The following is a 23807-nucleotide window of genomic DNA, read 5'->3' as shown; positions in this document are numbered from 1 at the left end:
GTCTCAACGTCGTCTGGGTTAGGCTGTCATTGTAAATAAGAATTTGTTCTGTACTGACTTGCCTAGTTAAATAAAGGTTAAATATTTTTTATTTATTTCTTAATCTGGTAATCTTCTAAAGATGGGAATGCATTCATTCCCCTATATTCCACTGCTCTAAAAGCACTTCTGATGCTGCACTTTGGCTGCAAGTGAGCTAATTAGATTTGAAGTTGATTAGAAAATACTGAGAGGACAGAGAAGGAGGTGCACTGAGCCTGGAGGCACGACGGATTGTGAAAGCCAGCTAATGTTTAATTTAAAACCAGGGGGAAGGCTGGAGGTCTAGGAGCAACATACTGCAGGAAGCGCCACACCAACTTGGAAGGCAGTGATTCCAGGTGAAGGGCTACCTCTACGACGTAAGTGTTCTCAAATCAGATCATTCATTCTTCAGATCATCCATCACTTTTGGATATATTTTTTCCGATGTTCAATATACAGCACAATACGGGAAAATAATAATAATAGCATTTTTTTAACCAAATATTGAGATTAGATTTTAGATTTAGATCAAAACACTTGAGTGAACTTTTGGAATAATATAATTAAAATGAGCATTCTATGGTTGGTGTTGCTTGGCATAACTAACGACATAGACAGGTACAGTAAAAGTTGTTGTGACAGGGTATGAACCAAAGTACTGGTCAGAGTTTCACAGGGGATTTGAACGTTACATTCATGGTGTTTAAAATAAATTGCAGCCTTTTCAAATATGGATATTGCACATGCCAATACTGCAATTTCAATAAAAAATGTATTCATTGTGCAGCCCTAATATACAGATTTCTGTGAACATTTGCCTGCACTAAACTGTTTTACTACCTGTGAGAGAATGTCCCTTATACCTGCATGTGTGCACAAAGTTATTTTAATGAGAACTGCATAACCAATAAGCAGAATTGTTGAGTGTTTATTTTTAACTCCAGTGGTTGTGTTCAGACTGAGTTAAAGCCCAACCAGATCTCTCTCCACATTCAGACCGGAATCATCTGGACCACCCATAACAGTAGTCACATGAGACTGCACTGGTGTGCTTTATTCATCCTGTCTCTGTGTGTCTCTGTGTGTCTCTGTGTGTCTCTCTGTGTGTCTCTCTGTGTGTGTCTCTGTGTGTCTCTCTGTGTGTCTCTCTGTGTGTCTCTCTGTGTGTCTCTCTGTGTGTGTCTCTGTGTGTGTCTCTGTGTGTCTCTCTGTGTGTGTCTCTGTGTGTCTCTCTGTGTGTGTCTCTGTGTGTGTCTCTGTGTGTGTCTCTGTGTGTGTCTCTGTGTGTCTCTCTGTGTGTCTCTCTGTGTGTCTCTCTGTGTGTCTCTCTGTGTGTGTCTCTGTGTGTGTCTCTGTGTGTGTCTCTGTGTGTCTCTCTGTGTGTCTCTCTGTGTGTCTCTCTGTGTGTGTCTCTGTGTGTGTCTCTGTGTGTGTCTCTGTGTGTGTCTCTGTGTGTCTCTGTGTGTGTCTCTGTGTGTGTCTCTGTGTCTCTCTCTCTCTCTCTCTCTCTCTCTCTCTCTCTCTCTCTCTCTCTCTCTCTCTCTCTCTCTCTCTCTCTCTCTCTCTCTCTCTCTCTCTCTCTCTCTCTCTCTCTCTGTCTCTGTCTCTGTCTCTGTCTCTCCCTGTCTCTGTCTCTCTCTCTCTATCCCAATCTCTCCTTCTCATTTCAATTTCCCCCCCCCCCCCCCCCTCTCTCTCTCTCTCTACGTCTCTCTCTCCTTCGCTCTCCCTCCTCACATAACATCAAATGGAACCAGACAGAGAGACAGATTTATCAAGCAGCACACCATTTGTCACCCCCCAGAATACTTCTACAATCCCTAACAGGGCTGTAGGCTATCTTAAATCAGCTTGTTGAGAAGAACACTCTCTTTGAATATTGAGCAGCTTTGCTATTATACAATGCTCTCTCAGCAGGCAGAACAGTGATGCACCATATCTAAACCTATTATGCCTGGCCTTTGCACAACGGAATATTATGTGTTATATTGTTAATGAGATATCTATTCCGTTAATGTTGTGTCTGAGTGGGTCTCAAAGAAAGTTAAATTATGAATTGGTGAAACTTCGAAGGCAAAGACTACTGAAGATAGATCAGACACAATAATTTAAAGGCTTTCAATCATCGTCTGGCATCACACAATCCCACAGATACTGTCTATGATAATAAAGACACATTGCTAAACTCCATAGTTTAATGCAGGCCTAGCATTTGTTGAACAGACGAGAAATTCCTTTCAAATCCTCGCCTCATTTGCCTCTTTGTCAATATATATTTTATTTTTACAATGTCAATGTCACTAGTCTGGAAGGTGCAACAACAGAATATACACCGAGTGTACAAAACATTAGGAACACCTTCCTACTATTGAGCACCCCCATTTTGCCCTCAAAACAGCCTCAATTACAAGGTGTCGAAAGCGTTCCACAGGAATGCTGGCCCATGTTTCCGCCAATGCTTCCCACAGTTGTGTCAAGTTGGCTTGATGTCATTTGGGTGGTAGACCATTCTTGATACACACGGGAAACTGTTGAGCGTGAAAAACCCAGCAGCATTGTAGTTCTTGATACATACTGGTGCGCCTGGCACCTACTACCATACTCCGTTCAAAGGCACTTAAATCTTTCACCCTCTGAATGGCACACATACACAATCCATGTCTCAATTGTCTCAAGGCTTAAAAATCCTTCTTTATTAACCTGTCTCCTCCCCTTCATCTACACTAATTGAAGTGGATTTAATAAGTGACATCAATAAGGGATCATAATTTTCACCTGGATTCACCTGGTCAGTCTATGTCATGGAAAGAGCAGGTGTTCATAATGTTTTGTACACTCAGTATAGATAAAGTTTCTGCCACCATAGACATGCATTACTATGTGGATAACCAAGCTGTTTGTATCCAAATGTCCCTCTCTAATTTCTGCCTGATATGCTTCCTGTTTCATCCAGAATGTGAGGATTTAACATAAACCGTAGTATGGCAGATATGATGGAAGAATTATGATAGAATTCAGCCCTATAGTGACATTTGACAAGAACAGATTGTATCTTTGTATTGTCATCTTGCCTCTCTGAACAACACACTCAATCATACGGTATGTAGCCAAGTCCATTATATGAACATTGTGTGTGATCCTATGGTTATGGCTGTGAAACCCTATCTAGCCCAAGGACGGTCCATTTGGAAATTGAGCTTTGTGGAGGCCATTTCAATTAAAGTCTTAACAACACAAGGACCAAACAAGCTTAACAAAACACACAGCTGTGTGATGAGGCTACACTAAAAAGCAGGTATGGTGAGAATACACAGGAACGTGTCTTATGGTGGCGAGAGTCCAAATAAATGTTAGGCTGTGTGTACTGGGTGTGGCGTATCCTTCCCACTGCTGAACAGAACCATGCTGCGCATCTTTGCTGCTAATATTCATTGTGCTTATCACTGAAAAGCTCTCAATCTCTCCAAAAACTCTTGTCCAGTCCATTCAGTAGTCAGATTTTCTGATCATTTCGTCTCATCTCGTTTTAGTCAAGTAATTTGAAAAATCATTTTTGTTTGGTTGTAGTTTTTTCTGGGTCTATTTAGTCACTTATAGTCTCGTCAATTGCCACAGAAAAATAGGTGTTTGAGGAAATGAATTCTACAAGTTCAGTTTGAGGATGTTCTTAGAGCAGATGTCTCAGAGCGATATAGGACATAGGACAGGAAAGGTCCCTGACAACAAACTCCATTTCCATATCCTAGATGCTGAACACAGATGTCCCATCAATTCCCAGAATGCACTGCGACTTTGCCTCGGCTCATCTGTCTATTCCCTGGTCCTTAGACTGGTGTGTGGCGAGGACAGAATATTAATTACCCCGGTCGATAACGAACTAACAATGTTCAAGCCCATTTATAACAAGTTAACCCTGCTGCTCAGCCATTGTGAATGACAAAGTGGCTCCAGGCTTACTGCATGCAGTCAGTCTGCCAGTCTGCATGTCTACAGTCAAACATCTGTCAGTGAAAAAAATGTTTTTTTCTACCCTTATTTTTTCTCTTGAATCTAAACCCCAGAATACACCAAGGGGAATGAGTCAACGTGAAGTGAACTTTTTGACATGTGGTGACTAGCAATGAATGACAGCACTGCAAACTTATTTTCAAGAATTTCAGGTGATTTGGCTAGCTTTCTTTCACAGTGCATTGTGAAGGCTTCAAAATAACTACAATTTACAATATTATGAACAGGAGTTAGATTTGGCCTTCTGTTCTATCTGATGCTCTTTCTGTTGTTTTCTGACAGTAATGCCAATCTGCCAGCAGGTTGGTTTGGATTTCAAATGCTTTTTTTCCCACTCATTCTTTCTTTTGATCTTTTTCCTGTTGGACTGAGTTCTAATTTAGTGTAACAAGATTACAAAATATACTTAATATAATATACTTTATACTTACTTGGTTTAAAACCAATGTTTAGTCAATGGTTGAAATGCATTGGAAATCATTGGATGAAGGGCACTACCTAATGAATAACTACCTAGGCCTGAAGCAACCTAACAGCAATGCTCATCAAGAAACATCCAGAACCACAGTCACTCAGGGAGAGTCACTTAACAATATAGGACTGTTGAAGGACACCAGGCTACAGTGAATAATACAACACCATTAAAGGACACCATTAAATGGTATGTACTCACTGAAGGCTGCCACTGCCAGGATGATTGTCACCACGATGGAGATCCAAGACACCCACAATGCCTTCTTCCTGTAGTTCTGAGCCTCGTGGGGCTTTAGTCGCATGCTGCTCTCCAGCAGGCCTGTGGAGAGGTGAGAAACTGGGATTAATAGCTATGCACGTCTAGCCAAAGGCAGGAGGTAAACAATGTGCTACAACAAGGGCTAATTAACACTGCTTCAAACCACAATGGAGTTAGTTCTTCTCCTTCCCCTTCTCCCCGCCAGCCAAGAAAGCACTTGAGGATGTCATTTGCAGTGTTGCAGGAAGGTAAAGGGTGGATGAATCCCAGTGAGCTACAACACAGCTACAGATAATTAGCTCGACTAAAAGCTTCTCAGGAGACGCCAGGGTTTACTAATTTGTTGTTCTCTCTGATAAAGGGTCAATTAAGTTTGCTGTTGCAAAGGTAGTTAAGTGCTGACAGGTGGCGGTGTGATTGCCGATCCATGAAGACAGACTGCTAACAAGAGAAGGCACAGAGAGAGAGGGGAAGGGGAGAGAGAGAGAGAGAGAGAGAGAGAGAGAGAGAGAGAGAGAGAGAGAGAGAGAGAGAGAGAGAGAGAGAGAGAGAGAGAGAGAGAGCCTCTGATCACCGCCCCTGTCAGCCACCCTGATAGCACTCCTGACACCCACTGAGGACATACACAAGCCACAGATTGTACTCCTTATGGACTCAAAAGGGAAATATATACAAGAAAATGTACTTTTCCCCAAACACACAGTGTCTAAACTCTGGTGACCAAACACCAAGCGCGCCCTAGACCTTCTGTCTGAGGACCAGTTAGGGTCACCTAGCCACATAATAATACACACAGGCACAAACAACCTGAGAACACTGCAGGAAAGTGTGGCAACAGCACTCAAGGGAGTGATTGAAAAAGCTAGGCCCCCTCAGATCAGACCTATACACTAGCCCAAGCCAATGTCATGTACCAGATGCTCAGCAGGCTCTGCTCACACTTACTGGTCTGAGGCCAAACCACACGACTAACAATATTGGACACTTTATGGGACACAAAGCCTTCACTATCTCATCCTGGAATATCCAAGGCCTGAGGACAATGTCATCCTAGAAGAAACATGGTATAGAGGAGATGGACCCACTGGTTGCCCTCTAGGTTACAGAGAACTGGTAGTCCCATCCACCAAACTATCAGGTGTGAAACAGGGAAGGGACTCGGGGAGTATGCTAATTTGGTATAGAGCAGACCTAAATCACTCTATTAAATTATTCGAAACAGGTACATTTTACATTTGGCTAGAAATTCAAAAGGAAATGATCTCAACAGAGAAAAATGTCCTCCTGTGTGCTACCTACAGTATATCCCGCCACTAGAATCCCCAAACTTTAATGTAGACAGCTTCTCCATCCTGGAGGGGGAAATCAATCATTTCCAGGCCTAGGGACATGCCCTGGTTAGTCTATGATGACCTAAATGTCAGAACTGAACAAGAACCTGACACCCTTAGCCCACAGGGGGATAAACACCTACCTGGAGGTGACATATATCCCCTTAGGCACAACTATGACAACATAACCAACAAAAACAGGTCACAACTCCTGCAGCTCTGTCGCACGCTGGGTATGTACATCAATGGTAGGCTTCGAGGGGACTCCTATGGTAGGTACACTTACAGCTCATCTCTTGGCAGTAGTACTGTGGACTACTTTATCACTGACCTCAACCCAGAGTCTCTCAGAGCATTCACAGTCAGTCCACTGACACCCCTATCAGATCACAGCAAAATCACAGTCTACTTGAACAGAGCAATAGTCAGTCATGAGGCATCAAAGCCAAAGGAACTGATTAGTATTAAGAAATGCTATAGATGGAAGGAATGTAGTGTGGAAACCTACCAAAAAACAATTAGGCAACAACAAATTCAATCCGTTTTAGACTACTTCCTGGACAAAACGTTCCACTGTAATAATGAAGGCATAAACTTGGCAGTAGAAAACCTAAACAGTATCTAAAATCTAAAAATGTCAAACAGAAAACCAAAGAAAATTAACAACAATGACAAATGGTTTGATGAAAATCTAAGAAAGAAATTGAGAAACCTGTCCAACCAATAACATAGAGACGCATAAAACCTGAGTCTACACCTTCACTATGGTGAATCACTAAAACAATACAGAAATACACTACAGAAAAATAACAGCACGTTAGAAATCAGCTCAATGTAATGGAAGAATCCATAGACTCTAACCTCTTCTGGGAAAATTGGAAAAATCTAAACAAACAACAATACAAAGAGTTATCTATCCAAAACGGAGATATATGGATAAACCACCATCTTTTTGATCCGAAAACAAAGAACAAACAGGAAAAACATATACATGAGCAAATGCAAATCTCAGAATCAACTATTAAAGACGACCAGAACCCACTGGATTCTCCAATTACATTGAATGAACTACAGGACAAAATACAAACCCTCCAACCGAAAAAGGCCTGTGGTGTTGATGGTATCCTCAACAAAATGATAAAATATACAAACCACAAATTACAATTGGCTATACTTAAACTCTTTCACATCATCGTTGGCTCTGGCATCTTCCCCAATATTTGGAACCATGGACTGATCACCCAAATCCACAATAGCGGAGACAAATTTGACCCCAATAACTACCGTGGGATATGTCAACAGCAACCTTGGGAAAATCTTCTGCATTATCATTAACCGCAGACTCGTACTTCTCCTCAGTAAAAACAATGAACTGAGCAAACGTCAAACTGGCTTTTTACCAAATTACCGTATGACAGTCCACGTATTCACCCTAATTCATAAACAAACCAACCAAAACAAAGGCAATGTCTCCTCATGCTTTGTTGATTTCAGAAAATCTTTTGACTCAATTTGGCATGAGGGTCTCCAAATTGATTGAAAGTGGTGTTGGGGGAAAAACATATGACGTTATAAAATCCATGTACACAAACAACAAGTGTGAGGTTAAAATTGGCAAAAAACACACACATTTCTTTCCACAGGGCTGTGGGGTGAGACAGGGATGCAGCTTAAGCCCCACCCTCTTCAACGTATATATCAACGAATTGGCGAGGGCACTAGAACAGTCTGCAGCACCCGGCCTCACCCTACTAGAAACTGAAGTAAAAAGTCTACTGTTTGCTGGTGATCTGGTGCTTCTGTCACCAACCAAGGAGGGCCTACAGCAGCACCTAGATCTTCTGCACAGATTGCACAGATAAGACAAAAAAAATGGTCGTCCAAAAAAGGTCCAGTTGCCAGGACCACAAATACAAATTCCATCTGTACACCGCTGCCCTAGAGCAGACAAAAAAATATACATACCTCAGCCTAAACATCAGCGCCAAAGGCAACTTCCACAACGCTGTGAACGAGCTGAGAGATTTGGCACACCAATTAGGATATGGCTAAAAATACTTGAATCAGTTATAGAACCCATTGACCTTCATGGTTGTGAGGTCTGGGGTCCTCTCACCAACCAAAAATTCACAAAATGGGACAAACACCAAATTGAGACTGCATGCAGAATTCTGCAAAAATATCATCTGTGTACAAGGTAAAACACCAAATAATGCATGCAGAGTGGAATTAGGCCGATACCCGCTGATTATCAAAATCCAGAAAAGAGCTGTTAAAAACCACCTAAAAGGAAGCGATTCCCAAACCTTCCATAGCAAAGACATCACCTACAGAGAGATGAAACTGGAGATGAGTCCCCTAAGCAAGCAGGTCCTAGGGCTCTGTTCATAAACACAAACACACCCCACAGAGCCACAGAACAGCAACACAATAAGACCCAACCAAATCATGAGAAAACAAAAAGACATTTACTTGACACATTGGAAAGAATTAACAAAAAAACAGAGCAAACTAGAATGCTATTTGGCCCTAAACAGAGAGTAAACAATGGCAGAATACCTGACCACTGTGACCGACCCAAACTTAAGGAAAGCTTTGACTATGTACAGCCTCAGTGAGCATAGCCTTGCTATTGAGAAAGGCCACCGTAGGCCGACCTGGCTCTCAAGAGAAGACAGACTATGTGCACACGGCCCACAAAATGAGGTGGAAACTGAGCTGCACTTCCTAACCCCCTGCCAAATGTGTGACCATATTAGAGACACATATTTCCGGCAGATTACACAGATCCACAAAGAAATTGAAAACAAACCCAATTTTGATAAACTCCCATATCAGAGCGTGCCATCAGAGCAGCAATATTTGTGACCTGTTGCCACAAGAAAAGGGCAACCAGTGAAGAACAAACACCATTGTAAATACAACCCATATTTTTGTTTATTTATTTTCGCTGTACTTTAACTATTTGCACATAATATGACATTTGTAATGTCTTTATTCTTTCGGAACTTTTTTGAGTGTAATGTTTAGTATTTAATTTCTATTGTTTATTTCACTTTTGTTTATTATCTACTTCACTTGCTTTGGCAATGTTAACATATGCCAATAAAGCCCTGAAATGGAATTGGGGAAAAATGGAGAGAGCGAGAGAGAGAGGGGGGAGAGAGAGAGGGGCGGAGAGAGAGAGAGGGGGGGAGAGAGAGGGGTGAGAGAGACAGTGAGAGAGACAGTGAGAGAGAGAGAGAGACAGAGAGAGAGAGCGAGAGAGAGAGAGAGAGAGAGAGAGAGAGAGAGAGAGAGAGAGAGAGAGAGAGAGAGAGAGAGAGAGAGAGAGAGAGAGAGAGAGAGAGAGAGAGCGAGAGAGAGAGAGAGAGAGAGGGAGGGAGAGGGAGAGGGAGAGAGAGAGAGAGAGGGGAGAGAGAGAGAGAGACAGAGATAGAGAGAGAGAGAGAGGGGGGGGGAGAGGGGCAGAGAGAGAGAGAGAGAGAGAGAGAGAGAGAGAGAGAGAGAGAGAGAGAGAGAGAGAGAGAGAGAGAGAGAGAGAGAGAGAGAGACAGAGACAGAGACAGAGACAGAGACAGAGACAGAGACAGAGACAGAGAGACTTACAGCACAGAGACCCTCAATGTCTTGTTGCTTTTTGTGATATGTTTCTCTGTCTGCATGCTATGTCTTGCTTGTCCTGTGTTGCTGTGCGTGTGCTCACTGCTCGTTGATTGTCTGTTTTCTAATTGTTTTTAAAAACCTGCCCAGGGACTGCGGTTGAAAATTAGCCGGTTGGCTAAAACCGGCACTTTTACTGAAACGTTGATTAATGTGCACTGTTCCTGTAAAAATAAAATAAACTCAAACTCAATACTAGATGTTGTGATTATGAATCCGGCAGTGCTTCCCTCTTCATTGCCATGTGGGTTTGTGTGAATAAGCACTAAGACGCTTAGCTCTTTATACACACTGACTGACAGGAGATCGTACCTACAGACATCATAATGGAAGAAAACTACAGGGAACCCCTCCTCTCATTGTACTCTCATCCTTGTCTCACTGATGACCAATTGACATAATCAAGAATTTTTTGTGTTACAGTCACAGCCACCAGAGGAAAAGGGTGAAATTCCCTGGGGGGACAATCGTAGTGAAATATTTACCAGCTCATATCTCATTCCCTTTACTCATTGATTTGAGTTCAGTGGGAGGCAGTAATGTTATGAGGACCACACAGATCTGACAACTTGTTTACCTCTGACCTGAAATCAGCTTGTAAAGCTGTGTATCAGCATCATTAGTTCTTCCAAACGGAAATCAAAGGGAATCACATGTTCAAGTGTCCTCAGGGGTGAGTCTCAAGCCAAGTCAGTCAGGGGTGAAAGTCAAATTAAAAATCCCCCTTACCTCCATGGTATTCAGGTCAGCTTTAAGTAGGCCAGTTGGTGGTCGAGAGTCACATGGCCCAGCTCCATACAGTTCTTATAGGATAGAGTTAATAACAGCTCTCACTCTCTCTTTCTGTGTGTGTGTGTGTGTGTGTGTGTGTGTGTGTGTGTGTGTGTGTGTGTGTGTGTGTGTGTGTGTGTGTGTGTGTGTGTGTGTGTGTGTGTGTGTGTGTGTGTGTGTGTGTGTGTGTGTGTGTGTGTGTGTGTGTGTGTGTGTGTGTGTGTGTGTGTGTGTGTGTGTGTGTGTGTGTGTGTGTGTGTGTGTGTGTGTAGGGAGGGAGGGAGGTTGTTGGGCACATGCTTCCACTGCTGATCCTAGATGTGGATCATGTGAGTTGAACGAAGCTGCATTCTTCCCTGATGTTCTCTTACTCACTTCCTCTAAACACACACACACACACACACACACACACACACACACACACACACACACACACACACACACACACACACACACACACACACACACACACACACACACACACACACACACACACACACACAACATAGATACTGATCCTACATTTGATGATAAACTACATACATTGGATGATTCATACTTTCTTTTTCCCAGAATTACTGAGGGTAAAGATCACAGTCTGTAGGCTCGCTACGAAGTACAACCATACAGTGTGATTCGGTTTGTCCCCGTAGGGCAGAGGTCAGCAACAGTGGACTCGTGGGCCACAACTTTTTTGGGGCCTGCCCAATGTTTTTATATAAGAAATCTGTCCCCAAGTATTCCCACAAATAAAAACAGGGAGGTGACCAAGGCTTTTCTCCCCCGATTGCTCAGTTTGGCCGCGTGACCAGCTCTAGCAAGAGTGTTGGTGTTTCCAAACTTCTTCCATTTAAGAATGATGGAGGCCACTGTGTTTTTGGGGACCATCAATGCTGCAGAATTTTTTTGGTACCCTTCCCCAGATCTGTGACTCGACACAATCCTGTCTCTGAGCTTTACGAACAATTCCTTCGACCTCATGGCGGGAGGCGGAAGCTACTCCCCAGCAAAAGCTACTCCCCAGCATGAGAAACAAGATTCTCTGGTCTGATGAAAACAAGATTGAACTCTTTGGCCTGAATGTCAAGCGTCACATTTGGAGAAAACCTGCCACCATCCCTACAGTGAAGCACGGTGGTGGCAGCATCATGCTGTGGCAATGTTTTTCAGCGGCAGGGACTGGGAGACTAGACAGGATCGAGGGAAAGATGAACGGAGCATAGCACAGAGAGATACTTGATGAAAACCTGCTCCAGAGCGCTCAGGACCTCAGACTGGGGCGAAGGTTTCCAACAAGACAACGACACTAAGCACACAGGAAAAGACAACGCAGGAGTGGCTTCGGGACAAGACTCTGAATGTCCTTGAGTGGCCCAGCCAGAAACTGGACTTGAACCCAATCGAACATCTCTGGAGAGACCTGAAAATAGCTGTGCAGCGACGCTCCCCATCCAACCTGACAGAGCTTGAGAGGATCTGCAGAGAAGAATGGGAGAAACTCCCCAAATACAGGTGTGCCAAGCTTGTAGCGTCAAACCCAAGAAGACTCAAGGCTGTAATCGCTGCCAAAGGTGCTTCAACAAAGTATTGAGTAAAGGGTCTGAATACTTATGTAAACATGATATTTTCCTTTTTTTTAAATAAATTTGCAAACATTTCTAAAAACCTGTTTTTGCTTTGTCATTATGGGGTATTGTGTGTAGATTGATGGGGGGGGAAACAATTTAATCCATTTTAGAAAAAGTTGTAACGTAACAACATGTGGGAAAAAATCAAGGGGTCTGATTACTTTCCGAATGCACTGTATATACTATGTCAGTACTGTACATGTAAAAATCATTAAGGGAATACGAGATACATGCACAAATATTCCCATATAGGTACAGTTTAAAACATTCTCACACATATTTTTAAATTGACCAGATTATTCAAAGTTTAAACACTGAGGTAAACACTCAGACACTATTTAAAGGAAAGAAAAAAGTTTCTATCAATACTATCAAAAATCTTATTCAGATTCAGAAGAGTTCTATGTAAAACCCTTCTTTCCTTCCAAAGGATCATCAAAGAACCCTTTCTTCAAAAAAAGGTTCTTAGGATGAAAAAGGTTTTAGTTAAAACTCCTTGCCTTCCAAAGAACCCTCGTTTTAAGAGTGTGTTTAATTCATCCCATAGATCCATGCTGGTTTTGTGGATTAACTACATTAACTACATTATGAACTACATGTTCATAATCTTCAACATACTCAAATTGGAAGTAATTCCAATTTTCGTCCTCTACTGAATATGTGATTAGATTCCCGTGGCACTCTGGGCTATGACTGTAATCTCTCTAATAGAATGTTAATACATTTTCTGAAAAAACCCATAGAACCCTCCCTTTTAAAAGGGCAGGTTAGTATTTTTCATCATGAATCTTGTTCTGGAGGCAGCTCTGCAGTGGTCACTAGCTAGCACAGCCACAAAGTCATCTAATCTGATTTTAAGTCTAACCTTGACCACACTGCTAACCCCAATGCCTAAACCTAACCTTAAATTAGACAACAACAAAAAGAAAAACATGCATTTTTACAATATAGCCAATTTTGACTTTGCAGCTGGCCTATCTAAATAAAGACTTGCCTAGTTAAATAAAGGTTAAATAAAAAATAAAATTCTAAGGGGAACTCGCTCAGTGCTGCCTGAAGGACAAGACTAAAGACAATAAACGTCAACATGCTTTAAAAGGTGGTTCCAACATAATCTCGATTCACTCTGACATTCCACTCCTCCGCACAGTCTCCTATATTGCCAGCTGTCAATCAAAAACACATAAATTATTCAAAGCACTGAATTGATTGGTTGGGGTGATTCCAGGTAACACATGATATTACAGATGGGGGGGTCTGAAGACTCGGAAAACTCATGTTAAAGCTATGAGAAGCAGGGAGGCACAGTTGTAGACACAGGCACAGAGATGTTACATTCAACATGTACTGTATATCTGTAGTGAACAACATGTACAGCTCTAACAATCTGTGCCATAAAGCTAGTCTCCTCTCTAGCTCTACTTCTGAAACTCTGCTAGACATATTCAAATGACTGCAGTTCTGAAAGGCAGCAAGGCTACAGTCTTGTATGTAAATGGGGGTGAGATGGAGGCAGCATATGTGGAGGGAATGGTGGTGGGGGTATGGGGCTCTACTGTTATAATGCAAACCGTTCAAAAACATTTCCTCCTTGATGTCCCTCTCTCTCTCATCTCTTTCCAGTCGGTATGTTTCAGACTCATCCCTATGGGCAACGAGCATCATTAAGGCTCTCTAACACATTGACTGGGCCTCATTAGAGAGCTTCAGCACCTACACTCTTAGAAAAAAAGCTTCCAAAAGAGTTATTCGGCTGTCCTCCTTTTGGGTTCCATTTAAAACCCTCTGTGGAAAGGGTTCTACATGGAACCCAAAAGGGTTCTACCTGGAACCAAAAGGGTTCTACATGGAACCAAAAAGGCTTATTCAAAAGGTTATCCTATGGGGACCACCGAAGAACCATTTTACGTTCTAGATATCGCCTTTTTTTTCTGAGTGTACAATCCTCCTACATAGAGTCTCTTCAGTTACCATCTCATTACATCTGCGCTGGTCACCCTATGACAGAGGCCTCAGTTGGGTATAGCTGGGCTAAACCATAGCTCAAGACCAAAAATGTAAGCTACATATAGGAAGACTAAAATCATTCCAATCCCGATTAAAATGCAGCGGCTGTTTAGAGTATTGGTTATGGGCTGGCTTTAGGACCATGCGGAGAGCATCTCAGAGAGCAGCTGCCAGCCTGATGCCTTTCTCTCAGAGAGCAGAGATGTGCCAGACAGTTAGGCAGTGCACAAATTGAATTTGATGTCAGCATTTGAACTCGGCCTTGTAAGCCTTGCGGCCAGCAACTGTTATTTTCACCGGTTACCTTCACATTGATGTTGGCATAGGCTAGGGGAAGATAAGCTTCCCCTAAAGTACATTTTATTAAATTTGCCAAAAGCACCTATATAATTACTCATGCCTATACTTAATTAAATGAAAACATTCAAAATGCTACGCCAGAGAGCATGATATGGCCACAGAGGATCATTAGCTTCTTTAAAAAATGTACTGTGGGTTGTTTAAAGCGCACAATTTGGGCAGAGCTTGCAGCAAATAGCCTACCAAATAGGCTAGCTGATTGTTGAGTTACTGCTACCAAATAGGCTAGCTGATTGTTGAGTTACTGCTACCAAATAGGCTAGCTGATTGTTGAGTTACTGCTACCAAATAGGCTAGCTGATTGTTGAGTTACTGCTACCAAATAGGCTAGCTGATTGTTGAGTTACTGCTACCAAATAGGCTAGCTGATTGTTGAGTTACTGCTACCAAATAGGCTAGCTGATTGTTGAGTCACTGCTACCAAATAGGCTAGCTGATTGTTGAGTTACTGCTACCAAATAGGCTAGGTGATTGTTGAGTTACTGCTACCAAATAGGCTAGCTGATTGTTGAGTTACTGCTACCAAATAGGCTAGGTGATTGTTGAGTTACTGCTACCAAATAGGCTAGCTGATTGTTGAGTTACTGCTACCAAATAGGCTAGCTGATTGTTGAGTTACTGCTACCAAATAGGCTAGGTGATTGTTGAGTTACTGCTACCAAATAGGCTAGCTGATTGTTGAGTTACTGCTACCAAATAGGCTAGCTGATTGTTGAGTTACTGCTACCAAATAGGCTAGCTGATTGTTGAGTTACTGCTACCAAATAGGCTAGGTGATTGTTGAGTTACTGCTACCAAATAGGCTAGGTGATTGTTGAGTTACTGCTACCAAATAGGCTAGGTGATTGTTGAGTTACTGCTACCAAATAGGCTAGGTGATTGTTGAGTTACTGCTACCAAATAGGCTAGCTGATTGTTGAGTTACTGCTACCAAATAGGCTAGCTGATTGTTGAGTCACTGCTACCAAATAGGCTAGCTGATTGTTGAGTCACTGCTACCAAATAGGCTAGGTGATTGTTGAGTTACTGCTACCAAATAGGCTAGGTGATTGTTGAGTTACTGCTACCAAATAGGCTAGCTGATTGTTGAGTTACTGCTACCAAATAGGCTAGGTGATTGTTGAGTCACTGCTACCAAATAGGCTAGGTGATTGTTGAGTTACTGCTACCAAATAGGCTAGGTGATTGTTGAGTCACTGCTACCAAATAGGCTAGGTGATTGTTGAGTCACTGCTACCAAATAGGCTAGGTGATTGTTGAGTTACTGCTACCAAATAGGCTAGCTGATTGTTGAGTTACTGCTACCAAATAGGCTAGGTGATTGTTGAGTCACTGCTACCAAATAGGCTAGGTGATTGTTGAGTTACTGCTACCAAATAGGCTAGCTGATTGTTGAGTCACTGCTACCAAATAGGCTAGCTGATTGTTGAGTTACTGCTACCAAATAGGCTAGCTGATTGTTGAGTTAGAGCGGTCAGTGAGAAGCAGTTAAATAGCCCTAGGCTTATCACAATATTTCAAAATACAATCGTAGGAAACATAGTTTAGAAAGCAAATGGCTATTGCTGAAAAGACAAGCCAAGGAAAAGACTCTAATCTGTCTCTAGTTATCAAAATGTTCAACTCCCGATTGAGAGAACAGTAGTCTATCTTATAGGCACCAGCGGAGAACATCGGGCCATTTCCCCAGTGAGTGATGCATATTCACTGTCTTTATCATTGGTCCAGTGCCACTGGAAAGATTTGAGGGGCACAATTTCCTCCTCCAGGCTAGATGGATGTCATATTGTACAAAAGGCCACATGCAAAGAAAGGAAAATAAAAGTATTTGATTAGATTGATGTCACTACCCTCTCAGACATGCTTTGTTCAGAACTGTCTGTTTTTCTAACAGTGATTGAGTTATATTTAAGCAATAAGGTACGAGGGTGTGTGTTATATGGCCAATATACCATAATATAGCATAATCCAAGATGGCGTAGCAGTCAGATGTCTTTGTTTTTGTCTTGTCTTGTCTCATGTATATATCTTTTTTATATTTTTCTTCGCAATCTTTTTAATATTTTTCCTAACCTCAATTTCAAAATACTCTCCTGCAACCCATCTCACCCAATGTGGTGTGGATCAGGTTTTTTTTTCTAAAGTATTTCTACTTACATCGGAACTCAACTGAAGCTAGCTAGCTAACTAGCTACCAGCTATCAGTCAGCTAACCACTGCCAGCGGTCATCAGCTAACCTTTAGCTCGGAAAGCTCTCGCCAGTTCATACAACACGTTTCAAACCAGAGCATATCGGACCTATTTTTCTCTCCATATCCCCGGATTCCTACCGCAAGCTCTGAACCTTTTCATCTGGACCATTGCAGCTAGCTAACCGCAACCCGGGTTGACTACTCCTGGCGAACGTTTCCGCCCCGGAGCAAGCACCAATTAGCCTGGAGCTAGCCCATGCTAGGCCCATCTCCCGGCTAGGGCTCCTGGGCTACTCCTGAAGCCCACTCCTCGGCTACAATATCCGGACCCCTTCTACTGCCGATACGGGGCACGGAACCCCGCCGATCCTTCACGACTGGAATACCAACATAATCTGCCCGAGGATTCCAACAGGCCCCTCAGGTGCGACGTCCCCTGAAGGCCCATTCTGCTAACCGCGGCCTGCTAGCTATCTAGAGCATATTGGACTGTTAGCTGATCCATCGGCCAGTTTCTTGGATCACTATACCCATTTTGCCAATTGGACTTGGACCCCTCTGCTACTTGGAACCCTACTAATTCCACGACTAGTCTATCGACGTCACCGCACGAGGAGGCAAAAACAGACTTTCCCCCATCGCGACGTCCCTCTAAGGCCCTTCTACTAACTTGCTAGCCCCGGCCTGCTAACTGCTAGCTTGCTAGCCCCGGCCTGCTAACTGTCTGAATCGCCATGTCCCCAGCCAGCCCAACCACTCACTCGACCCATAAGATCACTTGGCTACGCATGCCTCTCCCTAATATCAATATGCCTTGTCCATTACTGTCCTGGTTAGTGATTACTGTCTTATTTCACTGTGGAGCCTCTAGCCCTGCTCAATATGCCTTAACCAACCATGTTGTTCCACCTCCCACATATGCGATGACATCACCTGGTTTAAACATCTCTAGAGACTATATCTCTCTCATCATTACTCAATGCCTAGGTTTACTTCCAATGTACTCTCTTCCTACCATACCTTTGTCTGTACATTATGCCTTGACGGGGGCTAGGGTCAGTCTGTTATATCTGGAGTACTTCTCCTGTCTTATCCGGTGTCCTGTGTGAATTTAAGTATGCTCTCTCTAATTCTCTCTTTCTTTCTCTCTCTCGGAGGACCTGAGCCCTAGGACCATGCCTCAGGACTACCTGGCATGATGACTCCTTGCTGTCCCCAGTCCACCTGGCCGTGCTGCTGCTTCAGTTTCAACTGTTTCTGCCTGCGGCTATGGAACCCTGACCTGTTCACCGGACGTGCTACCTGTCCCAGACCTGCTGTTGTCAACTCTCTAGAGCAGGAGCGGTAGAGATACTCTCAATGATCGGCTATGAAAAGCCAACTGACATTTACTCCTGAGGTGCTGACTTGTTGCACCCTCGACAACTACTGTGATTATTGTTATTTGACCATGCTGGTCATTTATGAACATTTGAACATCTTGGCCATGTTCTGTTATAATCTCCACCCGGCACAGCCAGAAGAGGACTGGCCACCCCTCATAGCCTGGTTCCTCTCTAGGTTTCTTTCTAGGTTTTGGCCTTTCTAGGGAGTTTTTCCTAGCCACTGGGCTTCTACACCTGCATTGCTTGCTGTTTGGGGTTTTAGGCTGGGTTTCTGTACAGCACTTTGAGATATCAGCTGATGTAAGAAGGGCTATATAAATATAGGCACCAGCGGATTTGATTTGACTCTATGCTATCGTGCCCAGAAACCTGCTCCTTTTACTCTCTGTTCCGAACGTGCTAGAGGGCCAGTTATTATAGCATTTAGCCGTACCCTTATCCTACTTCTCCTCTGTTCCTCTGGTGATGTAGAGGTTAATCCAGGACCTGCAGTGCCTAGCTCCACTCCTACTCCCCAGGTGCTCTCATTTGTTGACTTCTGTTACCGTAAAAGCCTTGGTTTCATGCATGTTAACATTAGAAGCCTACTCCCTAAGTTTGCTTTATTCACTGCTTTAGCACATTCTGCCAACCTGGATGTCTTAGCCGTGTCTGAATCCTGGCTTAGGAAAACCAACACAAACCCTGAAATTTCTATCCCTAACAATAAGATTTTCCGCCAAGATAGAACTGCCAAAGGGGGCGGTGTTGCAATCTACTGCAGAGATAGCCTACAGAGTTCTGTCTTACTATTAAGGTCTGTACCAAAACAATTCGAGTTCCTACTTCAAAAATGTACCTTTCCAGAAACAAGTCTCTCACTGTTGCCGCTTGCTATAGACCACCCTCTGCCCCCAGCTGTGCCCTGGACACCATATGTGAATTGATTGCCCCCCATCTATCTTCTGAGCTCGTGCTGGTGGGTGACCTAAACTGGGACATGCTCAACACCCCGGCCATCCTACAATCTAAGCTTGATGCCCTCAATCTCACACAAATTTTCAATGAACCTACCAGGTACCACCCCAAATCCATAAACACAGGCACCCTCATAGATATCATCCTAAATAACTCTATATTGTAATTACTTCGCCATCATGGCCTATTTATTGCCTTAACTGTCTTATCCTATCTCATTTGCACATGCTGTATATAGACTTTTCTACTGTATTATTGATTGTATGTTTGTTTATTCCATGTGTAACTCTGTATTGTTGTATATGTCGAACTGCTTTGCTTTATCTTGGCCATGTCGCAGTTGCAAATGAGAACTTGTTCTCAACTAGCCTACCTGGTTAAATAAAGTGAAATAAAAAAATAATAATAATAATACCACGGCTAAGGGCTGTTCTTATGCACGACGCATCGCGGAGTGCCTGGACACAGCCCTTAGCCGTGGTATATTGGACATATACTGCAAACCCCTGAGGTGCTTATTGCTATTATAAACTGGTTACCAACGTAATTAGAGCAGTAGAAATAAATGTTTTGTCATACCCGTGGTATACGGTCTGATTTACCACAGCTGTCAGCCAATCAGCATTCAGGGCTCAAACCACCCAGTTTATAATATTAGCCTAAATTATGACTATGCATCACATTAGCAATACCTATCTTACATTTGTCTGCAAAAAAGATGATAGATGCATGCAATCTTTTATTATAAAGCTGAAAAAAATTGCTTCCCCAAACTTGAAACTCACACTGACACCACTACCATATGACCCAATATATTTAACTCAACTGACACCACTACCATATGATCCAATATATTTAACTGAACTGACACCACTACCATATGACCCAATAGATTTAACTGAACTGACACCACTACCATATGACCCAATATAATTAACTGAACTGACACCACTACCATATGATCCAATATATTTAACTGAACTGACACCACTACCATATGACTCAATATATTTAACTGAACTGACACCACTACCATATGAATGACTCAATATATTTAACTGAACTGACACCACTACCATATGACCCAATATATTTAACTGAACTGACACCACTACCATATGACCCAATAGATTTAACTGAACTGCCACCACTACCATATGACCCAATATAATTAACTGAACTGACACCACTACCATATGATCCAATATAATTAACTGAACTGACACCACTACCATATGACCCAATATATTTAACTCAACTGACACCACTACCATATGATCCAATATATTTAACTGAACTGACACCACTACCATATGACCCAATAGATTTAACTGAACTGACACCACTACCATAAGACCCAATATAATTAACTGAACTGACACCACTACCATATGATCCAATATATTTAACTGAACTGACACCACTACCATATGACTCAATATATTTAACTGAACTGACACCACTACCATATGAATGACTCAATATATTTAACTGAACTGACACCACTACCATATGACCCAATATATTTAACTGAACTGACACCACTACCATATGACCCAATAGATTTAACTGAACTGCCACCACTACCATATGACCCAATATAATTAACTGAACTGACACCACTACCATATGATCCAATATAATTAACTGAACTGACACCACTACCATATGACTCAATATATTTAACTGAACTGACACCACTACCATATGAATGACTCAATATATTTAACTGAACTGACACCACTACCATATGATCCAATATATTTAACTGAACTGACACCACTACCATATGACCCAATATATTTAACTGAACTGACACCACTACCATATGACCCAATATATTTAACTGAACTGACACCACTACCATATGACCCAATATATTTAACTGAACTGACACCACTACCATATGACCCAATATATTTAACTGAACTGACACCACTACCATATGACCCAATATATTTAACTGAACTGACACCACTACCATATGACCCAATATATTTAACTGAACTGACACCACTACCATATGACCCAATATATTTAACTGAACTGACACCACTACCATATGATCCAATCGGTAATGGATTTCCATTACATTCATCTTAAATAGAAATACTACAGCATATAGCAAAGAAACTGAGTTAATAATTTGGCATGGAAAAGGGCCAACGTGTGTAAGTCCACACTGTTACACAGACGACATACCAAGTGGGAGTGGGTCATATCCATGTTGGAATGGTATGACTGGAGTCTTGGTCATATCCATGTTGGAATGTTATGATTGGAGTCTTGGTCATATCCATGTTGGAATGTTATGACTGGGGTCTTGGTCATATCCATGTTGGAATGTTATGATTGGAGTCTTGGTCATATCCATGTTGGAATGTTATGACTGGAGTCTTGGTCATATCCATGTTGGAATGTTATGACTGGGGTCTTGGTCATATCCATGTTGGAATGTTATGACTGGAGTCTTGGTCATATCCATGTTGGAATGTTATGACTGGGATCTTGGTCATATCCATGTTGGAATGTTATGACTGGAGTCTTGGTCATATCCATGTTGGAATGTTATGACTGGGATCTTGGTCATATCCATGTTGGAATGTTATGACTGGAGTCTTGGTCATATCCATGTTGGAATGTTATGATTGGAGTCTTGGTCATATCCATGTTGGAATGTTATGACTGGGGTCTTGGTCATATCCATGTTGGAATGTTATGACTGGAGTCTTGGTCATATCCATGTTGGAATGTTATGATTGGAGTCTTGGTCATATCCATGTTGGAATGTTATGACTGGGGTCTTGATCATATCCATGTTGGAATGTTATGACTGGAGTCTTGGTCATATCCATGTTGGAATGTTATGACTGGAGTCTTGGTCATATCCATGTTGGAATGTTATGATTGGAGTCTTGGTCATATCCATGTTGGAATGTTATGACTGGGGTCTTGGTCATATCCATGTTGGAATGTTATGATTGGAGTCTTGGTCATATCCATGTTGGAATGTTATGACTGGGGTCTTGGTCATATCCATGTTGGAATGTTATGATTGGAGTCTTGGTCATATCCATGTTGGAATGTTATGACTGGGGTCTTGGTCATATCCATGTTGGAATGTTATGACTGGAGTCTTGGTCATATCCATGTTGGAATGTTATGACTGGGGTCTTGGTCATATCCATGTTGGAATGTTATGATTGGAGTCTTGGTCATATCCATGTTGGAATGTTATGATTGGAGTCTTGGTCATATCCATGTTGGAATGTTATGACTGGGGTCTTGGTCATATCCATGTTGGAATGTTATGACTGGGGTCTTGGTCATATCCATGTTGTAATGTTATGATTGGAGTCTTGGTCATATACATGTTGGAATGTTATGACTGGGGTCTTGGTCATATCCATGTTGGGATGTTTTTTAAAGTTTTTTCCCCCTATACAAGTCTCCATGGGGATAACAAAGGGATTATGATAAGACTTGTGAAAGAGATCACATTATACTGTATAACACAGGTTATGTACAGACCTTATGTCAGACCTTAGTAAAGGTAAATCTGTCTCCCTCCATTTCCATTTAGTATGACCTGTGTGTGTGTGTGTGTGTGTGTGTGTGTGTGTGTGTGTGTGTGTGTGTGTGTGTGTGTGTGTGTGTGTGCGTGCGTGCGCGCGTGCGTGTGTGCGTGCGTGCGCGCGTGTGTGTGTGAGACAGACAAAACTTCTGAATATTGAGGGCATTTTCATAACCATTGCATCTTATCTCTCTCTAAAAAAGATTTCACACATTGAGTTCAGGCTCAAAATGTACATTCATTTTTGTATTGTTTGATAACCTCTACAAATTCACATACGGGTTTTGGTGATCATCCGGAAGAAATAACCTAGATAATGTCAGACACAACATCTTGACAATAAGAGTGCTCTATAGAGACAGCGATGCTTGCCTATTATTTATCTCCAATTGCTTTGCCAAATTGACATGTCTCTGATGTTATGCAGGTAAGTAATTATAGCAACACATTAATAATTGATCAAATTAATAATTGATCAAAACCACTTTCCAGATGCTATAAATAAACTCCAGAAGCGCCCATCAATCAAGTCAAGGTGAAGATGTACTTTTACAACAATAAAGTTTGTAATCCCTGAATTACTTACTACCTTGACCATCAACGCTGTCGGTGATTCTCATCTCTTGGTCCCGGTCCATATTAAAAGGATCGTCCTGACTCGGTATTTTGGATAGATTCGCATTAGACGCGCATCCGCCGTTCCGTACGGCCGAAGGATCCACGATTGTGGGATCCGGGACAGGGAATGAATCTTGTGTCATTGGGTCAGTCATGGTTGTTTACTTATAAGTCAAAAGTCCTCGGGAAAAAAATAACTCACACCGGAGTTCCAAATGCTGCCATCCAGGGCGCGAATGACGCCGGTGTTGACAGGACGAAGTGCAGACAACGATGACTAGATGAGAGATAAACGCAATCTCCACAGCATCAGCAGCAACAGACCCCTTACGGCCACACCCCTCTCTCTCCACTCTCTCTGACGACGAGATTTCGCACGATAGAGGGAACTGCAGTGAGAAGATTTATAAATCAAGGTTAATTTGCTCAGATTCATAAATGGGTTAATTTGCTTGAGTTTTGTAATATAGATCTGATTATTATCGACATGCACTTGCGATAAAGACACAAGGCTGCCATTTGACGCTCAATTGTCGACTTTTGACGCGACAACTT

The 23807-nt window shown here is 42.3% G+C and overlaps 1 protein-coding gene across 2 annotated transcripts in view; it reads right to left on the bottom strand.

Annotated features, from left to right (window-relative positions):
- LOC139539033 (transmembrane protein 163a-like) overlaps nucleotides 1–23807 on the bottom strand; it is a 107623-nt gene extending 83816 nt beyond the window's left edge. The window contains exons 1-2 of one of the 2 annotated variants that reach the window (XM_071341715.1): nucleotides 23224–23807; nucleotides 4706–4825 (exon numbers count right to left, since the gene is read on the bottom strand). In XM_071341715.1, the coding sequence (XP_071197816.1) occupies nucleotides 4706–4825; nucleotides 23224–23407 (304 nt within the window). In that variant the 5' untranslated portion in view covers nucleotides 23408–23807. Of the gene's footprint in view, nucleotides 1–4705; nucleotides 4826–23220 lie in introns of both variants that reach the window. The other variant, XM_071341714.1, reaches the window with a different exon arrangement.

The sequence above is a fragment of the Salvelinus alpinus genome, chromosome 14 (genome assembly GCF_045679555.1).
Source record: "Salvelinus alpinus chromosome 14, SLU_Salpinus.1, whole genome shotgun sequence".
Classification (NCBI taxonomy): Eukaryota; Metazoa; Chordata; class Actinopteri; order Salmoniformes; family Salmonidae; genus Salvelinus; species Salvelinus alpinus.
The sequence above is the reverse complement of the archived record's forward strand: the minus strand, read 5'-3'. Positions and strand labels throughout refer to the sequence as shown.